Consider the following 18281-nt stretch of genomic DNA (forward strand, 5'->3'; position numbering starts at 1 on the left):
CACTTTCAGCCTCCTGCCTTCATCCACTATGGCTGTGGTTCTGCCCTCCTGGGTATGCACCCCAAAGGAGAAGTGGAAGGAAAAGGTGCTGGGCAAGTGGGGGGCTGTTGTCTTCCAGGGCATGGGGACATGGAGCATGGCCTGGAAGAGAAGCTCCCAGGCTCTCCAGAGGAAGCCAGCCCCATTGCCCCAAGTTAGGACCTTGGTGTCACTGAGGCTGAGGGCAGGGTTGGGGAGTTGCTCCAGGTTCCTCCCTAAGCCCTGACTTTCTGCCCAAGTTAGCAGATGTACTATAATATAGGAAACCGAGGATCCCATTCATGGTGCATCAACAGGAGGGCAAAGGCTACCCTGCTTTAACCATGCAATGTTCAGGGAGGAACTGTGCATAACTTTATTTACCCTTTAGGCTTCTCTGTCTTTTGCAATGTTCTACCCTTGGGGTCAGAAACCATGGCAGGCTACGAGGCAGAGACCTTAAGTGGGGCGTGGGTCCCAGTCTACCCTCACTGACCTTGAGTCCTGGGAGGCCACGTGGTCCCTGTTGGCAGAAAAGGAAGCAGTGGCATCAGAGCAGCCCTTGGGCCCTACTGAGAAAGCTGGAGGAACACCTTAACTCCCCAGAACTGAGCCTTTTCAGAGCACCCACAGCTCTAACTGAGAAAGGGCAAATGAAGCACGAACAAAAGGGGCCAACGTGTCCCATGAAACACCATGAGTGGTGGTTGTCCTCAGCTCCACTGTCCAGCATGTATACCTCTCCTGGCCAGTCAGCACAGCAGGTGTAACAGACTCAGGGTCTCAGTGGGGCTGACATGGCAGCATGTGTGCCCCCAACCCAAGTAGGTGGCCCCTGAGGACCTCTGGAGGTACATTTGATTTAACTACAAAATATACAAGCAAATGTGTTCTTTCTTTTAACAAAGGTGAACACTGCCCTTGAGCCACTCCAGAGCAGTGAGGTGGGCCTGTTTGGGTTTAGGTTCATTGTGGCTCTCAGAGCTGATCTGTAAACGATGTCTCAATGGCTTCCACATCATCCATGAGGTCGTGACACAGCCTCACCATCCCCTCCAAAAGGCCAATGCCCTTGGAGCTGTTCACATACATGTTTCTACAACCTAAATCGAAGGGGGCTGTGTCCCACGATCTCCACCTCCATGCCACTGCCCACAGGCTCTCCCCAACTCCCATGTCTGAGTAATGCCAGTTCTTTCATCTTTGGTTCACATCTGCTCATCTGAACACAGTGAACTACTATTGGCAAAGATTAAGGTCTTTTTTTAATATATGAAAGTTAAAAAAATAAATAAATAACTGAACATAAAACCATGCACATGCTATGGAATCCATTTCTACCCAATTAAGAATTCTCAGACATTTTGCTCAGGCTAAAGGGTCTGTCTCAACCATGGACTCTTTTCAGGCCAAGCTGGGCTCTGAGGTCTGAGGCCCCAGAGTGTGGGACAGTGGCCCCTAGGCCAAGGAATATCCTGTACAGGCAGGTAGAGCCTTGACCAGGGTTCCTAAGGGGAAGGAGGCATTCCTCTGCCTCCACACCTCCAACTATGCCAGCCTTGGGGCTCTGCTTGCATGGAGTAGGGTGATGGGGGAGTTCCCAGCCTCCAACATGCTTTGGGTATCTCAGGAATGGTCATGCCCTGCTGAGCCCAGCCCTGACTGTGCATATACTAACAGCAGACCTCAGGTGAGGGCTCATAGGGATGCTCCCGATTTTTGTTCCTGAATCTTACTCAGGTCAAACAATGCTACTTCCCAATTACAGCCATTAGAGGAATCTAATGACCTGACTTCTTTCAGTAGCACTGATCTTTGAGGTCAGTTCTGAACTATCCTGAAGACCTGCAGTCTCTACCCACAATGGAGGATTCGAGAGAGATGCAGGGTCGAGGTCAGACAGTGACTTGGAACCAGCGGCTCTGGAGGCCTACCATGGTCTTCATGGTACCAGCTAGGGTTGCTTTCCTGCCTGGGTCCTGCCCCTAGACACCAGTGGACCTTCACATGGGCAGTACCTGTGGTCCGATGGAGTCTCGGCCTGTTGACCAGAAGGGCCCTCCAGAACCTTCCATGTCATCCTGGAGGAAAACACAGGAGAGGAAAAGCACTTGGGCCTGCTTTCTCCTTTTAAGGAGACAAGCCAAGGGTAGGTAAGGACAATGTCACCATATAGGGCCTTACTGACAGAATGTACCTGCTTAGTCAAAGAGGTCTGCCTGGGGGCCCCACAGCCTCTTTAGGGCCTTGTTTATTTGTTCCCAGTCTGGGTGAGTTGGCAGGGCATCGCGGTGGGGCTGCCTTGCTTAGGAGGGGACGTAGGTTCCCTTTAGTATCTAGAGACCACAAGGACATGGTCAAATGGTCAGAATGGGCTGGAAGCAGCCCAAGCACCATGACAGCAGAAGGAGGAAGCAGGGTAGGGACTGCTCCCTCCCTGTCTCTGCCCCTGACACTGTCCACACACGACATGATCAATCATTGTGGGATGACAAATGGGGCAGGGCCATGGTCTGTATGCTAACCCTGGGGAGAAGGCCCTGCTGAGGAGTGATGTCAGCCCCCTGTCCAGAAACTTGGCTTGTGTGGTGCTCAAAGTAGGAAGGGTCTATGGAGGCAACAGCAGAGACAAGTTACTAGGGGCAACAGGGGCTGGTACTTACAAATCCTGCTGCAAGTCCTGGCCCAGGTGGCCCAGGTGGCCCAGGTGGTCCTGGGGGTCCTCGGGGCCCAGCTGGTCCAGGGGCTCCTGCCAGGCCATTCTGCCCAGGAGCACCAACAGGGCCAGGGTCTCCCTGGCTTCCCTGCAGAGAGAGGAGGGAGAATAGGTAACTCTCTGCCCTGAGGGTTTCAGCTGAACCCCAATGCCATCCACGGCACCCCAATGCACCACCATTCTCTTATCACAATTAAAACACATCTGAAAATGCAAAGAGATGGATATCTAACATTCCAGAGCATCTCTTTTATTGCTGGTGTATGGTTCAATTGCGTTCACTTAATAAAACACAGACATGCGCTTTAGCACTTGTTCCAGGCGAACGCCGTGCATGGGGCAAAGCATGCTGCCCACGCAGCCGCGTTACCTCTGGCCCAGGCCCCCGGTAGGTGCGGGGGAGCGAGAAGGAGCTGTAGCAGGTGAGGAAGGGTGCACCGCTGGAAGGAGTGAGGGGGAGAGAGGAGAGAGGGGAGCTTAGTTGGGTGGGGGCTCGGCCTCAGGACTTTGTGACCACTAGTATATCATCCAGTGGTCACAATGTGTCCTCAGATTTTAGTTGGTCCACAGGGCCTTGGGGAGGAGCTAGGAGGGGCAGTAGGTACGAGTGACACAGGACAAGTCCTGGCATGTCTGTTGCACACAGCCCTGGCCCACCTTGGAGTGTGAGTAACATAGGACCCAGCAGAAGCCAGTTTGAAGAGGCAGGTAGAAGTTGGAGGATGAAGAGGGCCAGGGAAAGGGCTTGTGAAAAGGGCTCAAGTGCAGGGTCAGCCACACAGGAGCCCAGCTCTGCTCCCTTGAGGACACTGAACTGCTCTGACTCTTAGTCTCCCCATCTATAAAATGGGGATGATGTCAATGTTCTCAAAGCCTCAGGAGAGCCCTGAATGGGATAGGGTGGGAGGCATGCTGAGCCCAGGGCCAACACAAAGCCAGGGTGCCTGTCACTATCACGTGTGCAGTTCATGGGAGAAAGGTCACGTGATTCCACGGGGACACAGGTGTCACTGCACCCACTAAGAGACCGAGTCTTCCCTATATTCTTCTCCAGCCCCCCGGTGGGGAGGGGTCCCCTCACTTTGAGTACACAATCACCTGCTGCTGATGCTGCCCTCACCTCCAGAGACACTGTCCCTGTTACCACTCGATTTACCCAAGTGACAATTTTTTTGGAATCTTAAATTTTATTTTCGTGGTATTAACCTATCTCAGTGCTTTTTAATCATATTTTAAACTCTCATCTAGTTTTTAACTTTTTTAGAATTTGCATTAATTTTTTTCTAACCTTTCTAATATCATCTTTCAGTATTTTTTCCCAGCTTTAGCCATTTCTCTCATTTTAAACTTCATGCAAAATATTCCCCTCATTATTCCCTGAAGCTTGTTACATATGCATGTGTATACACATGTACAGACACATGTCTATATATGTACACATATATATTTTTGTACATAAAGAGCTCTACATGGCACAAACTGAGCTCAACTGCTAACTTACAGGTTGGTGGTTTGAACCCACTCAGAGGCTCTGGGGCAGAAAGACCTGGTGATCTTCTTCCATTAAGAGTACAACCAAGAAAACCCCATAGAAGAGCTCTACTCTGGGTCAACATGAATTGGAATAGCCTTGAGGGGAACTAACAACAACATATACATTTGCATTTACTTTTAAGCCTTAACCAACTTTTAGTTCTCTCTTGGGTTTCTTTAACCCTTGAACTCCCTTTCTGATTCCTATCATAATCCTTGGATCCTCACCAATGTCTCTCTTCACTAGAGCTTGCCATGTGCCCCTAGTGAACGAGGCATTCTTGGGTAGCTTCCTTGGCAGACGGCCCTTTTGACCTGCTATGGAAGTTTGCCACCCCCACCCTCTCAGCCCAATGGAGAGTCAGTGGATTCCATGGTCTTGATCTGAATGGGACTGGAGCCTTGAAGGGGCCTCCCGGGTCATCTGTGTGTCACAGGCTTCTGGTCCTGCTGGAGCCCATCCAGTCTCCAGGTGGGCCCTTCTCCTCCCCTGCCTGGTTGGTCACTGCTAGATAAACTGTCTGTTCTGGTCAGGTTGAGGCTAGACCCCAGGCCTGTCCCCAAGGAAGGCCCAGGTCCTTTAAAATGGGGCCTTGGTTTAGGGCTTACAGGACTACACTGGAGCCAGAAGCAAAGCAGGCAGACAGCCTCTGGTCCTGAGGGATCTGAGCTGCTCCCACCCCCTCTTTTGCAGGCCTGGGCCCCCTTAATATACTACTAGCCCACTCAACCTCCCCTCCTGGGCACTGGGCACCAGCCCACCTCTGTGCAAAATCTACACAGTCACCCCAGCCTCTGTTGGACAGTGGTTGGGCCAGGACAGCACTCCCACGAGCAAGCCTGAAGTAGTCTCTTGGGAAGAAAGTGAGGGAACCCCAGTGAGACCTCAGCTCACTTTCCCCTCAAGAACTCAATGGCCTCTTTTTACACGCATTTGTCCCAGAAACATGTTTCCAAATGAGCTGCAGATTTCCCTTTCTTGTGCCAGAATGCCTCTGGTTTCATTTAATTAGCACACCCTAGCCTAGAGGAGCCATAATCCATCTGTTTGTTGGACTCTGGTGGTTTGCATGTGGCTATGGTGAAACACATACTGGAAGCTATGCCACCCTTATTTCAAATACCAGCAGAGTCACTCATGGTGGACAGTCACTTTCTATGGAGCTTTCAGAGCAAGGCAGACTAGAAAGAAAGGCCTGGTGAACTACTTCTGAAAATCAGCCAATGAAAATCCTACAGATCACAACAGAACACTGTGCAATACAGTGCTAGAAGAGGAGCCCCCAATGTTGGAAGACATTCAACATTGCAGGACTAGGCAAGGCAAGGTTCTGTTCTATTGTACATGGGGTACCATAAGTTGGAGACAACTCAAGAGCAATGAACAACACCACCAACAGCCCAGAGTAGAAACAGTCGTGCAAAATAAACGCGATGTTCACATTCGGTGAGCCCTACCACAGGTGGATGGTTGGGCCTCCGGTCAGACAGGGGCAGTATGACAGATAGTGCTCTGTTCATCAGTGTGCCCCCCCCCACCCCGCTGACTGGGGCATCGGGGCGTTTGTGTACCTTAGGTCCTGGGGCGCCCACTTCACCCTGTGGAACAAGACAGAGGAATTACTACATTATCAGATTAGCCTTGCACTGATCGAGAGAGTAGCAGAGCAACCGCTTCATAATTTTGCTCTGACCCAGAGGTTATTGGTTTGCAGATCATCCTGACACACAATCTTTGGTTTCTCTCTCTGATAATGAGAGCTGAGGAGAAGGAGCTCCCTAAACTGATGTAAATTCGAAGTGCCTCATCTCGACCCCTCTTGGTGTTAAGAGGGGGCCTTGGAGGAGGCAGGGATGCACTGCCGTTCCTTGGCTGCAACCCTGGCTGCTTGGAGCACAACTAGAAACAGTACTCACATGGGAGCCAGCCACAGTGGCACTGTGTGCTGAACTGCATGCTGTCTAGCTCAGCAAATGCCTCCCTGTGCAGGGTGACATCAGGTCACACTTGGCCCAGTCAGTCAATTCTTTTATCTCAGTCATCTCGATAACCTGACAAACTAAGCACTGAAGTGTTCATTTAGTTCTCTCTGCTCAGCCAGAAAGTTCAAACCCATCAGCCACTCCTCGGAAGGAAGATGGGGCAATCTACTTCCATAGTGATACTGCCTCGGAAACCTAAGGAAGGGGTGCTATGAGTCAGGTCTGACGCGACAGCAATGAGGGTGAGGGAGGTTCAGCCAGAAATGGTCTTGTTTTCATTTAAGTTCACAGTAAAACACAGCATCACCTCCACCAGCCATATATGCCTGCCCTCAGCTCATTCACAGAAAACCCATGGGAACCATGGCCAGTGACACCAAGTGAGAAATTTGTGCAGCCTCTTGAAAATTTTCCGCTATCAATGTAACCAAAATTGCTTAAAACATGATATATAATTATTAAATCAAGTGAAGTGTCAGATTATTCAAAATCCAAGTTAGTATAATTTTCATCATAAAAAAACAGTAATATTAAGGTCCTGAATTTCCATACAGCCTCTCTGCATGGTGTGAATGGTGAACATGCTCAGCCGCTAATTCAAAGGTTGGAGATTTGAATCCACCTAAAGGCACTGTGGAAGAAAGGCCTGGCAACCTACTTCCCCAAAATCAGCCACTAGAAACCCCAAGGAGCGTAGTTCCACTCTACCAAGCATGGGCTGCCTGAGTTGGAGTCAACTGATAGTCACTGGCTGGAATTTTTGCATGAACTCCAGTTGGCTGCAGTTCTAAACAAACTTCAGGAATCTGAAGCCCTTGGGCTATTAGATGATGACAATGACAACACTGACTGCTTTTAGAAGATAGCTACCCTTAGCCTTAACCTCTGGTGTTAGTTATAACCTCTGGTATTAGGTAGCATCTTGTGGCTTTTCTCTTTCAAAGGTCACTTGACCAGGGTCCCAAACATCCAGGATCCAGCCACCCTGTAGCTACAGCCATGTGGCATTGGGCCAAGTGCACCCTGGACATACATGGGTGACTTACGAGACTTCCTTTCTGGCCATTCTCTCCTCGCTGCCCATCTTTTCCTGGAGGGCCTGGGGATCCCTAGGGAAGAGAAAAGCAAAGCTGCTAGAAAACAACTTGTGGGCTAGTAGAGAACTGTCCACAGATGTCCTCAGAGAAGCAAGGACACACCCTTCCCAGATGTGAGACCAGAGTTGAAGGGCTCACAAGGGGACCATGCCCAAAGCCAAGAGCAGCTTCATTCTAAAGCAGCTCAGACCGCCTACTGTTTGACTGTCTTTATTTTGAGCTGCTTTCTGAGTTGCTGATCAAACTGGAGGAAGAGGGCCCAGCAGCCTGATGCTGGTGGGGCAGCCAGCCACCTGCAAGCGGCTACTGGGGTGCAGATACTACATGCCCTCTAGATGGCAGCCTGGCAACAAGTAAAACATGAACCAGGCACATTCTCTAACCTAAACACTGCTTGTATAGGGGCTCCTCCTTGCGTTGGGAGGGCCCTGCCAGGAAACCCCAGTGGGGTCTGTGAGGGGTCTGTGTGTGCTGAGCCTGACAAGGGGTGCCATCCACAGAGCTGGGGACAGGGTTGTGGGCAGTTGCTAGAATGGGCCTGTGTGCATTTATGAATCATAGGTCCAAGGCAGATCACCTCGAGTCCAGGCACTCCCAGCTGGTGGTGATTACAGTAAGTGGCATGGTAGTGCCTGCTAGGCGCCCTGGATTCCCTGAGGGGCTGGACAGTGAGGGGGGTCTCCAAGGCCCCTGATACAATGTGTCAGCCAAATACAGCTTCTTACCACCCCCAATCCTTCCAGGCAAGAGCCCCCAGATAAGGACATGAGCTTGCCATCTATTATGACCCCCCTCCCACGAGAATCACCTTGACTAGTAGGGAGATTCTGTGAGGTCCACCAACCCATCTGCAGTCCCCAATGAGTGAGCGACCCCAGAACAATAGCACTGTCTGATCATGCTCTTCCCTTCCCTGAGAGCACCCAGGATGGAGCTTCTCTATTTAGAGGATGTGGGCAGGTATGGGCAGGGGGAGGAGGTGTACAGGAAAGTCCAGAGATGGAGAGTGGAATGATTACGCTGGATGAAGGAGAGAGGAGCAGCACTTACTGGAGGGCCAGGACGCCCAGGGGGCCCTTCTCGCCCAGGCACACCGGGGAGGCCTGCAGGTCCTGGAACATCTGAGCTGTTCATCCCAAAGCGGCCTGGCTCTCCAGGCAGGCCTGGGACGCCAGGGGGACCAGGGGGGCCGGGGAAGCCTCGTGGGCCCTGGATATGGACATAGAGTGATCACCACACATACAGACCCTTGAATGATGCCTCCACCTCCACAGACCTTGTCACCACCACTGAAGGGTCCCTGCTAAGATCTTATGATGGCAGATGATCCTTTCCGTACATACCACCCTGGCTGAAGGACACTCACCCTGAGAGTCTCCAGGTCACCACCAAACCCTGACCCCTCCATGTCGATGAAGGTCTGAGGAGAAGGTGCCCCGAGAAGTGTATCAGTAGGAGCACAGTGGGCACAGACCTGCCCCTGCCCCAGCCCCAGGCCCCAAACACCCCACTGTGCTTCCTGCATTCCAAGATGTCATACAAGTAGCAAAGAGAAGGCAGAGGCCCCACTACTGGAATGAGGAAAGCCTAAAGGGACATGGCAGTGCCCAGGGGGCGTCAGGGGGCTGAGATGCCCCCTGCAGGCTCCCACCACATTTGAGGCCCCAGAGCCAGCCAAGAGCCTGCTGGGCCTATGAGGCTTGAACACTCTCCCAGGAAACCATTTTTCAAGGCTAACAGCACCACTAAGAAGCCTCACTCCCAGACACAATAAACACAGCACAAAGAAGCCAGGCCAGTCCCACTCCCTTCCTGGACAGGGGGTGAGCCCCAGGGCAGAGGGTTAGACGTGGTACTCACCAGTTTGTCGTGTTTGAAGGATGGTCCTGGAGGCCCTGGAGGTCCCTGAGGCCCAGGGGGTCCACGTGGCCCAACCCCAGGGTCTCCCTGGGAACATAGAATGAGCCCACTGCACCACAGGCAACAGTCCCCATGGGGTAAGAGGGTAGACAGAGAAAAGGCGCCCCCACCCAGATCAGCTAAAGCTCACCTTCTCACCCTTGGGGCCAACCTCTCCTGGGGTTCCCGGGAAGCCTTGAGGCCCAGTGTCACCCTGGAAGACAGAGACAGGCTGTGCAGTCAGGGGAGGCACCTCTGTTCTGTTAGCATGTAAATGGTGATGGTATCATGGCTTCTGTGCCCTCAGTGCCCCTCTGGTGCTACGACTCAAACACCTGCTATTCGCATGTGGCCTGGCCCAGATGGAGGCACTGGGAATTCACAGAGCATCATTCATGTCATCATTCAACATGAAGGTCAAATCCATAGATGGATAGACATGCTGACTGTAGGGGTCCCTGACTTCAAAACACCCCTGCCTGCAAGGGGTGGGTGTTCGTACCACAAACGTTGAATCTGGCATCTCCATTGATATATTTGCTAAATACTGATCTCTCTTTCTGTCTGTTGTGCATGTGTACATGTGCTTATGTGTGTACATGCATGTGTGCACATGTGTGAGTTTGCACATGAATGTTGCATGCATGCACATGTGTGTTGCATGCATGAGTGTGGATCTGTGCACATGTGGGTGCACTTATGTGTGTGCACATATGTGTGCATGTGCACATTCATGTGTGTTCCTGTGTGTACCTATGCATGTATGTTGGATGCCTATGGTCAAAAAATGTGCCTGCACGTTTACTACTATGTGGATAAATGGGTAAGAGGTCTTTGGGACCTAAGTGGCCAACTTGGAAAAGACTGTATACAGCTTGTTTGTTGGGCATGAAATGCTAATGAAATTTATTAGAGCAAGCTTGCCAGCTGAGTCATTTGGATATGGTACCACACACATATATATACAGAGATATGCACACACACCTGCTCTATGGATTTATGACCAAGGTCTACAGAAGTCTTGTACAAGGACTGTGGATTAGTTTCTTCCCTCTCACATATCATCACAATCTTTGTTGGTGGTGCAAAAATGTTCAATAATGGTTGGTGTAGATATGAAATATCTCTGCTTGGCCTTCTTAAGTGTTTTTATTTTGAATCCATCATGTCTAGGATTAATATTATGACACTCATTTTATACTACCATTTGCCTGGTATATTATTTCCCAAACTTTAATTTGCAACATTATTGTGTCCTTTTATTTGCTTGTATTTCTTGGAAATAGTATTTGTTGATCTTTAAAAACTGAAATTGAGTACTTACAGATAGAAACTCTTACATTTGTTAACACTGCTGATAAACTTGCACAAACTACTGGCACCTTATTTATTTTTTCCCCTCTGTGTTGCATTCTCCTCCCCTGAAACACTTTCAGGTTATTTCTTTATTCTTTATTTTTTCAGCTCTAAGGATTTGGAAGCTATTTCTTTCTTTCCTAGTCATTAGCTTAAACACTTCAACAGACATGCTTAACTTTATACTTTTCTGACAATAATTAGACCTGTAATTTCTTAACAACTTAAATCACATTTTCAAAGTAGTTTCATTTTGAAATCTCATCACTATGTTGAACATAAAGATTCACAGGGTTAAAAAAAAAGCCTAAGGTTCTCACACAAATGTAACAGATAATATCTGGCTCTAAAGTCAAGGGGAGAGAAGCCAACCTACCTGCTTTCCATCTTTGCCAGGATCTCCCTGGAAGGGGCAAGAGAGACCGTGAGTGATAGGAAACCCACCTTCCTGTTCCCACCTGGAGTCGGACATGGAAATGCATTTCTGTGTTCAAAGCTAACCTGCAAAACTCAACCCTCCTTGGGAAAATAATGATCTACATGCCAGTGAAGAAGCCCTCTGATTGTAACTTTACCTACTTCTGCACCTAAAAACCTCAGTACAAGATTAATGCCCAAATACCACAGACTACAAGTTCACTATCTCACAGACATGAATGTAAGCCATTCTTAGCCTTGTGGTGTCTCTGTACACCCTCCAGTTTTTGCACAAGGGAAGGACTCAGCAATCCAGTGTAATTTGGTCCTGAGGTCTCCAGGGGTTCTGGGACACTGTTCTCTGCTCGGGTTTTGGTAGACTCGCCCACATCAGCCGCATCTTCTCTTTCCTGCTCCTGCTTGAGCCCACCACCCCTGAGCAGGGCCTGGTCTGACGGAGAGATGATGCATACTCACTGGCTCACCATCCTTTCCTGGAGCACCATCCCTTCCTGGCGGCCCAGGGGGCCCAGGGGGTCCCTGTGGCCCAGGGACAGGTTGTGTGGCAGGGCCAACAGGGCTCTGGATGACTGGGCCTGCAGGACCCTGGGGACCAGCTGGGCCAGGCAGGCCCTGGGCACCTGGCTCCCCCTTCTGCCCCTTCAGGCCTGGAGAGCTGGGCCTCAGGGCCCCCTAGGAATGAGAAAGGAGACTGAGTGCAGCTGGGGTGAGCCAAGCACACTCTCCCACATGTCCACGTTGCTGTCCTGGGGGGACAGAGGCAGACTGAATAGTCAAGGGTGTGCACACCAATGGGCTCTGCCCCACTGGCACTGGATACTCCCCAGTGCCAGCTGGTAAGCCTCCTCCATGGTGAATGCAGGGATGGCTGATGCCCACTGTGAGCTGGGTATAAAAGGTTGGAGGGACAACTATGCCCTGGGAGTTTCCTCTGGGGGTCACTGGCAACTACACCAGGGACCACTGGCCCCTTGGGCCTTGACAGTCCCTGTGCTGTAGTCCTGTGGGTCAGGGTCAGGAGAAGGGGCCTTACCTCTTCCACGCCATCCCATGTGGCATCCACATCCAAGCCCACAGTATGGGTGTTAACTTCCCTCCCCTGTTCCATGTTAGTAAGGGTCTGAGCTGGAAGAGAAACAGAGTGACCATGTCAAACCTGGAGTGGTGACCAGGGCTTTGCTCACTCTCTCTGCCCCTTTCTGGAGGGATACCTGCCACTCATCCTGCCCCCTCCCCAGTACCCGCAGTGTTGGCTGGAACCCAGCTGGTTCCAGCAAAAGCCCAAGCCCATAACCACATATGATCCAGCTGGGGTGTCCAGGGGCTGAGGGGTGGGGAGTGAGAGCATCCACCCAGAGCAGGCAACCAGGGAAAAATTAAAAATCAATGACAAAAGCAGTGAGGCAATTCTAAGCAATGCCAGTGATGGCATGCACCTCCTTGCTGGCAAACTACCCCTGCCTGGGTGCCACACTGGCCCAACAGGGCTGTCCTGGACTTTCTGGAAGACCTTGGCTTCCTCATATCAACACACCCGAGTCCATCCAGAATGCCTTCTTATTGCTTATCACTTTTTTTATTTCCCCCTTTTCCCTCCCAAATTTTAAATTTGGAAAGAATGGAAAACCTACAGAAATACTGCAAGGATAGTACCATGAGTGTCCATATGCTCTTGAGATGCACACATACACTTTCTCTCTCTCTCTCTCTCTCTCTCTCTCTCTCACACACACACACACACACACACGTAACTTCATTCTTTTTTGCTGCATCTTCTGAGAGTTTGCTGCCCTCATGATGACCCTTCTTTCCTGAATACCTCAGCACCTCCTAAAAGTGAGAACATTCTCTTACAAAACAATGGCACATTCAGGAAATTAACACTGATATATACTATGAACTGACACACAGCCCATACTGAAATCTCCCCCACTGCTCCAGAGATGTCCTTCACAGCTTCTTTCTTGGGGTAGGGGTAGGGGGACTCCAGGATTGGGTCAAGGCTCATGCTCCACATTTAGTGAGTCTCCTTTAATCTCTATCCAAGGTTGGCCAACTACTGCCCATGGCCTCTGCCTGGTTTTGTATGGCCCTGGAGCTAACAATGATTTCACAACAAAACCAAACAAGACACATAAGAACATGTCTTGAGAGGCATGTGGCCCATGGAGCCTAAAATATTTACTATCTGGCCCTGACAGGGAATGCATGCCAAACCTGCTCTCAACCAACCTTGCACCTCCCTTCCTAGTGTGCCCATCTCTGTGCAAGTGGACCTGAATCAAACAGTTTTGAAGGAACCTCATGGGGGATGGTATGTCCTGCTCCCACCAGGCTGTGATGTCCCATTCCTGGTGGCCCCAATTCTGACCCTTGACTAGCGTATCACACCAGGCCCCTCCTGGCTGTGTCCTGAAGGAGCATTTTCAGTGACAACTACAGTAGACATCCTCATGTCCTTGTAATGCTAAGAGAAGAACACACAAAGTATGAATAGTTTGGCTTCTGGGGACATTTTTTTTTTTTTTTTAATTGTGATTTGGGTGAAAGTTTACAGAGCAAATTCACTTCCATGCAGAAGTTCACATATACTTTGTCTCATGACATTGACTACAATTTACCCCAATGCAACAGCTTCCCTCCCATTTCCTCATGGTAGTTACCTCTTCCCTGTGTCTATCCCTCCATGCACTACTGCCCCCTGAGCTATCTCCCTGTGCATAAATAGCCCTTCTTTTTCCCATGATTATTCTTTCCAAGGAGTGTATCTACCTCAGGCAAATGTTCAACTCATATGCCTGTCTTTTGTTTGGCTGGAAACTACAGGTGTGGGTTCAATTCCAGACCTGAAGGGCAGCTAGGCCATAGTCTCTGGTTCCACCAGGCTGTATCAGACCAGCAAACTTGGTCCCCCTCTTTTTTTTTTCCAAATGATTTTGAGTTTTGTTCCACATTGTTTTCCCTCTCTATCCAGAATTTCCTATATAGATCCTCCTCTGGATGGTTGACAGTGGTAGCCAGGCACCATCCAGTTCTTCTGGTCTCATAGTCGTATAGGTACTGGTCTCTAGGACTAATTGTTTCCATAAATCTTTGGTTTCCTTCATTCTTCTTTGCTCTGGATGAGGAGAGACCCATCATTGCATCTAGATGGCTGCTTGCAAGCTTTTAAGATCCCAGTTGCTACTCGCCCAAGTAGGAAGTAGAACAATGTTTTGTGTAGTATGTTATGCCAATTGAGCTTGATGTCCCCTGAGACTATAGTCCCGAACCCACAAGCTCAACTACTCAGTCCTTCTGGGTAGCTGGCTGTGACCAAGAAGTGACTACAAACTTGTCCCTTGTCAGCTCTACTATATACCTTGGAATTCTTACAGAACATACAAATACACTTGTAGAACCATTGTCTGCCAACACTATATATGGTCTTGGGTATACTCCCCACTGCATAGACATACCTACTAGTTCAGCCTGTCCACCCATCTATCCACCCATATACCCATGTTTGCCTTCACTGACAATGCAGTACTGTATGTGCAAAAGAGTTCATCTTTGTTGTCTGCACCTCCTATATACCTCTCTATGTCCTCAATGCCACCATGTTGATCACTCACATTTGGTACATTGACCTTCTCTTCACCCAAACCAATACTTGTCTCCACCTATTTAACAGTGTTCCCCCCACCACCCCTGGTAACCAACAAAAAAATTTCCTTCCATAGATAAACCTCTCCTTGACTTTTACAATAATGGACTAATACAATATTTGTCCTTCTGTGATTGATTTATTTCACTCAGCATAATGTCCTCTAAGTTCATCCACATTATGTGGTGTTTTGTAGATACTACGTTATTCTTTAGGTTTGCATAGTATTCCATTGTGTGCATGTACCACAGTTTGGTTATCCATTCTTCTGTTGATAGGCACCTAGGTTGCTTCTATCTTTTTGCTCTAGTAAATAGTGCTGCAATGAATGTGGGTGTGCACATATCTGTTCTTGTCCTGGCTCTCTTGTAGGATATATACCTAGTAATAGAATAGCCAATCAAATGGTACTTCTAATTCCAACTTTTTAAGGAATTGCATACTGCTTTCCACAGTGGTTGTACCATTTTCCAGTCCCACCAGCAGTGTATGAGAGTTCCAATCTCTCCACATCCTTGTCAGCATTTGTTATTTTCTGTCTTATTGAGCTTTGCCATTAGTGCTGGGGTGAGATGGTATCTCATTGTTGTTTGGATTTGCATCTCTCTAATGGCTAGTGATCGTGAGGATTTCTTCATATGTTTGTTGGCCACCTGAATATCCTCTTTGGTGAAGAGTCTGTTCATGTCTGTTGCCCATTTTTAAATTGGATTATTTGTCTTTTTGTTGTTGAGGTGTTGGAGTTTTCTATAAGTTCTAGAGATAAGTCCCTTGTCAGATATGTTATTGGCAAATATTTTTTTCCCAATCTGTAGGTTCTCTTTCAACTCTTTTGGAGAAGTCTTTGGAAGTACATACAAATTTAATTTTTAGAAGGTCACATTTATCTAGTTTATCTTCTGCTGTTTGTGCATTTCGGGTTATGCTTGATAGTCTATTTATGCCATATATTAGGGCCCCTAAAGAGTTTTTCCTCGAGGAACTTTATAGTTTTAGGTTTCATATTTCATATTTAAGTCTTTAGGAGCTAGCATAGTGCCCAAAGGCACTTGACGGCTAACCAGTAGGCTGGTGGCTCAAACCCACCAGCCACTCCTCAGAAGGAAGATGGGGCAATCTACTTCCGTAGTGATACTGCCTTGGAAACCCAAGGAGGGGGCACTATGAGTCGGGTCTGACTTGATGGCACATAACAACAACAACATTTAAGTCTCTGATCCATCTGGAGTTAGTTTTTGCGTACGGTGTGAGGTACAGATCCTGTTTCATTTTTCTGCAAATGGATATACAGTTTTGCCAGCACTGTTTATTAAACAAACATCCTCTTCCCCAACTCTTTTGTTTTTGATGGATTGATTCCTCTTTTTTGTTTTTCCATTTCTGCGCATGCACTGAGCATGAGTCATTCCAGTAACCAAAAAACATAATAATTGCTCTTGTCATATATATATGTGTTTATATAATTTCAGAGAACCTAGATGTAAGTGTGGGAGCTCTGGTAGCATAGTGGCTAAGACACTTGCCTGCTAACCAGACAGCTGGCAGTTCAAACCCACCAGCCACTCCTCAGAAGAAAGGCTGGGCAATCCTACTTCCGTAGTGATACTGCCTCGGAAACCCAAAAAGGGGTCGCTATGAGTCAGTTTGACTCATCGGCACATAACAACAACAACAACAGATGTAAGTGTATAGGCAGAACTCTAAAGATGTCTCTCCAATACCTCTATCCCCTGGCTATTCAACCAAACACTAATCTAGGTCCCACTGTGGTAGTTAAGGTTATTAAACATCTGACATTAATTATGATAGGGAGATTAGATTAGCCTCAGTTGTCCAGTTTGGCCCTATAATCACATGAACCCTAAAGAGCAGACAAGGAAGGCAGGAGAGCTGAGCAGAAGGGGAGCCGGAGAGATTCAAGGTGAGGAGGATTCCATCTGCTGTGGCTAGCTTTGAAGGTGTAGGAAGGGGGCCAGGAGCCTCTAGAAGCTGAGAATGATCCCTGGCCAAAGAAGGGAAGAATGATCCCCAGCAAGGAAACAGGTATGAAATCTGCCAACAACTTGGATGTACTCAGAGCATAGACCTACTCACACCTTGATTTGGTGTTGTGAGACTCTCAGCAGCCATGCTGTGTCTAACTCTAATCCATGGGAACTGTGAGGTAATAAATGGGTGTTGTCCCAAGTCACTAAGCTTGTGGTAATCTGTTTCTCAGTTATAGACAATTAACACCATAAACTATACATTTCTTCTTTAGTGCATCCTATCTCTGTGCCAATGCATCCCCAAGGCCATCTCAATCCCAGAGGTCCCAGGCTCAGAGGCTGTATGAGGAGGGCCAGGGCAAAGCTAACCCCTGCCCCCATGTTGTCTCTCCTTCGTAATGCACCTGGATTGTTCTAGCCATCTAGCATCACCCAGACTGGGTAGCAGCACCTTGCTCCAGCAGACCCTTGGGGTTCCCCTCAAATGCTGCTGTGGGAATGGATGCAGACTTAATGGAGGAGAAGGTCTGGTCCAAGCAAGTGGCTCTGTTCTGACTTCCCCTGGGCCTGAACACTTCCTGCTGCTGCCCATGCAGAAAGCAGCCAGGGCTCCAATGCTGAGCATCTGGTTCTGGGTGTGTTCATGACTGACAAATGGCCCTTACTCAGCCACACACACACACACACACACACTCATACATACACACCACACATACCAAACATCAAATCAGGGCTTCAAACTGGTTCAAAACTGTTTTGTAATTGCTGTTATAAACAATGGCATTGTACACATTGCATAGCAACCAGATCTGTTGCTCAAGGTATTTTGACCCGAGAAGGAAACAAAGAGGAGCTCTGTTGGCAGTAAGGCTAAAGCATTGGGCTGCTAACCAAAAGGTTGGCAGTTCAAACCCATCATCTGCTTCATGGGATAAAGATGAGGCAATTTTCTTCTGTAAAGATTTACAGTCTTGGAAATCCCATGGGACAGTTCTGCTCTGTCCTATAGGGTTGATATGAGTCAGGATTGACTGGATAGCAGAGGGTTTGGGTTTAGGAAACAAATAGCTCTGCCCTACTCAAAGATGGTGGCCAACCATGCCACTCCAAATGTATTTGTTCTCTAGCGTCCTGCCAATAACCCAATCTCCTGCATCAGGCTACTGAGAATTTCAGGAGGAAAGACTTTGGTGGGACTTTTGGAGAACAACATTATTGGCAGGACTCTGGAGAGCAATGCACATTCAAAACAGTGTAGTAGGTAGGCTGCCATCTTTGAGGGGGCACAGCTGTTTGTTTCTTACTTTAATCAAAATATCACAGGCAAAAGACTTGGTTGTTATGCAATGCATACATGGCCCTTGTTTATGATGGCAACTACTGAACCAACCGTTTTGAACTGGTTTGAAGTCCTGCATCATATAGATACATACAAATACTAATACCACTCATATGCTGGAACTCACATGCCACAAACATACCCATCAGGCACAGAGACACCACACACATTGCACATACACATATATCACACACACTATAGATCCAACCTTCCTGCTTCCAAACCATATCCTCCCAGAAATACACATACAACCATGCACACACTCACA

At 48.6% G+C, this 18281-nt stretch overlaps 1 protein-coding gene across 1 annotated transcript in view; it reads right to left on the minus strand.

Annotated features, from left to right (window-relative positions):
• COL18A1 (collagen type XVIII alpha 1 chain) overlaps positions 1-18281 on the minus strand; it is a 112257-nt gene that overhangs the window by 21257 nt on the left and 72719 nt on the right. The window contains exons 8-19 of the mRNA XM_042782025.1: positions 12074-12165; positions 11497-11712; positions 10979-11005; positions 9398-9460; positions 9208-9294; positions 8714-8767; positions 8398-8556; positions 7297-7359; positions 5840-5866; positions 2682-2822; positions 2037-2099; positions 515-541 (exon numbers count right to left, since the gene is read on the minus strand). Coding sequence (XP_042637959.1) covers positions 515-541; positions 2037-2099; positions 2682-2822; positions 5840-5866; positions 7297-7359; positions 8398-8556; positions 8714-8767; positions 9208-9294; positions 9398-9460; positions 10979-11005; positions 11497-11712; positions 12074-12165 — 1019 coding nt within the window. The remainder of the gene's footprint in view (positions 1-514; positions 542-2036; positions 2100-2681; positions 2823-5839; positions 5867-7296; positions 7360-8397; positions 8557-8713; positions 8768-9207; positions 9295-9397; positions 9461-10978; positions 11006-11496; positions 11713-12073; positions 12166-18281) is intronic.

Source organism: Orycteropus afer, unplaced genomic scaffold, assembly GCF_000298275.1.
Source record: "Orycteropus afer afer isolate SDZICR_OR568_19922 unplaced genomic scaffold, OryAfe1.0 scaffold00219, whole genome shotgun sequence".
In the NCBI taxonomy this organism is placed as follows: Eukaryota; Metazoa; Chordata; class Mammalia; order Tubulidentata; family Orycteropodidae; genus Orycteropus; species Orycteropus afer.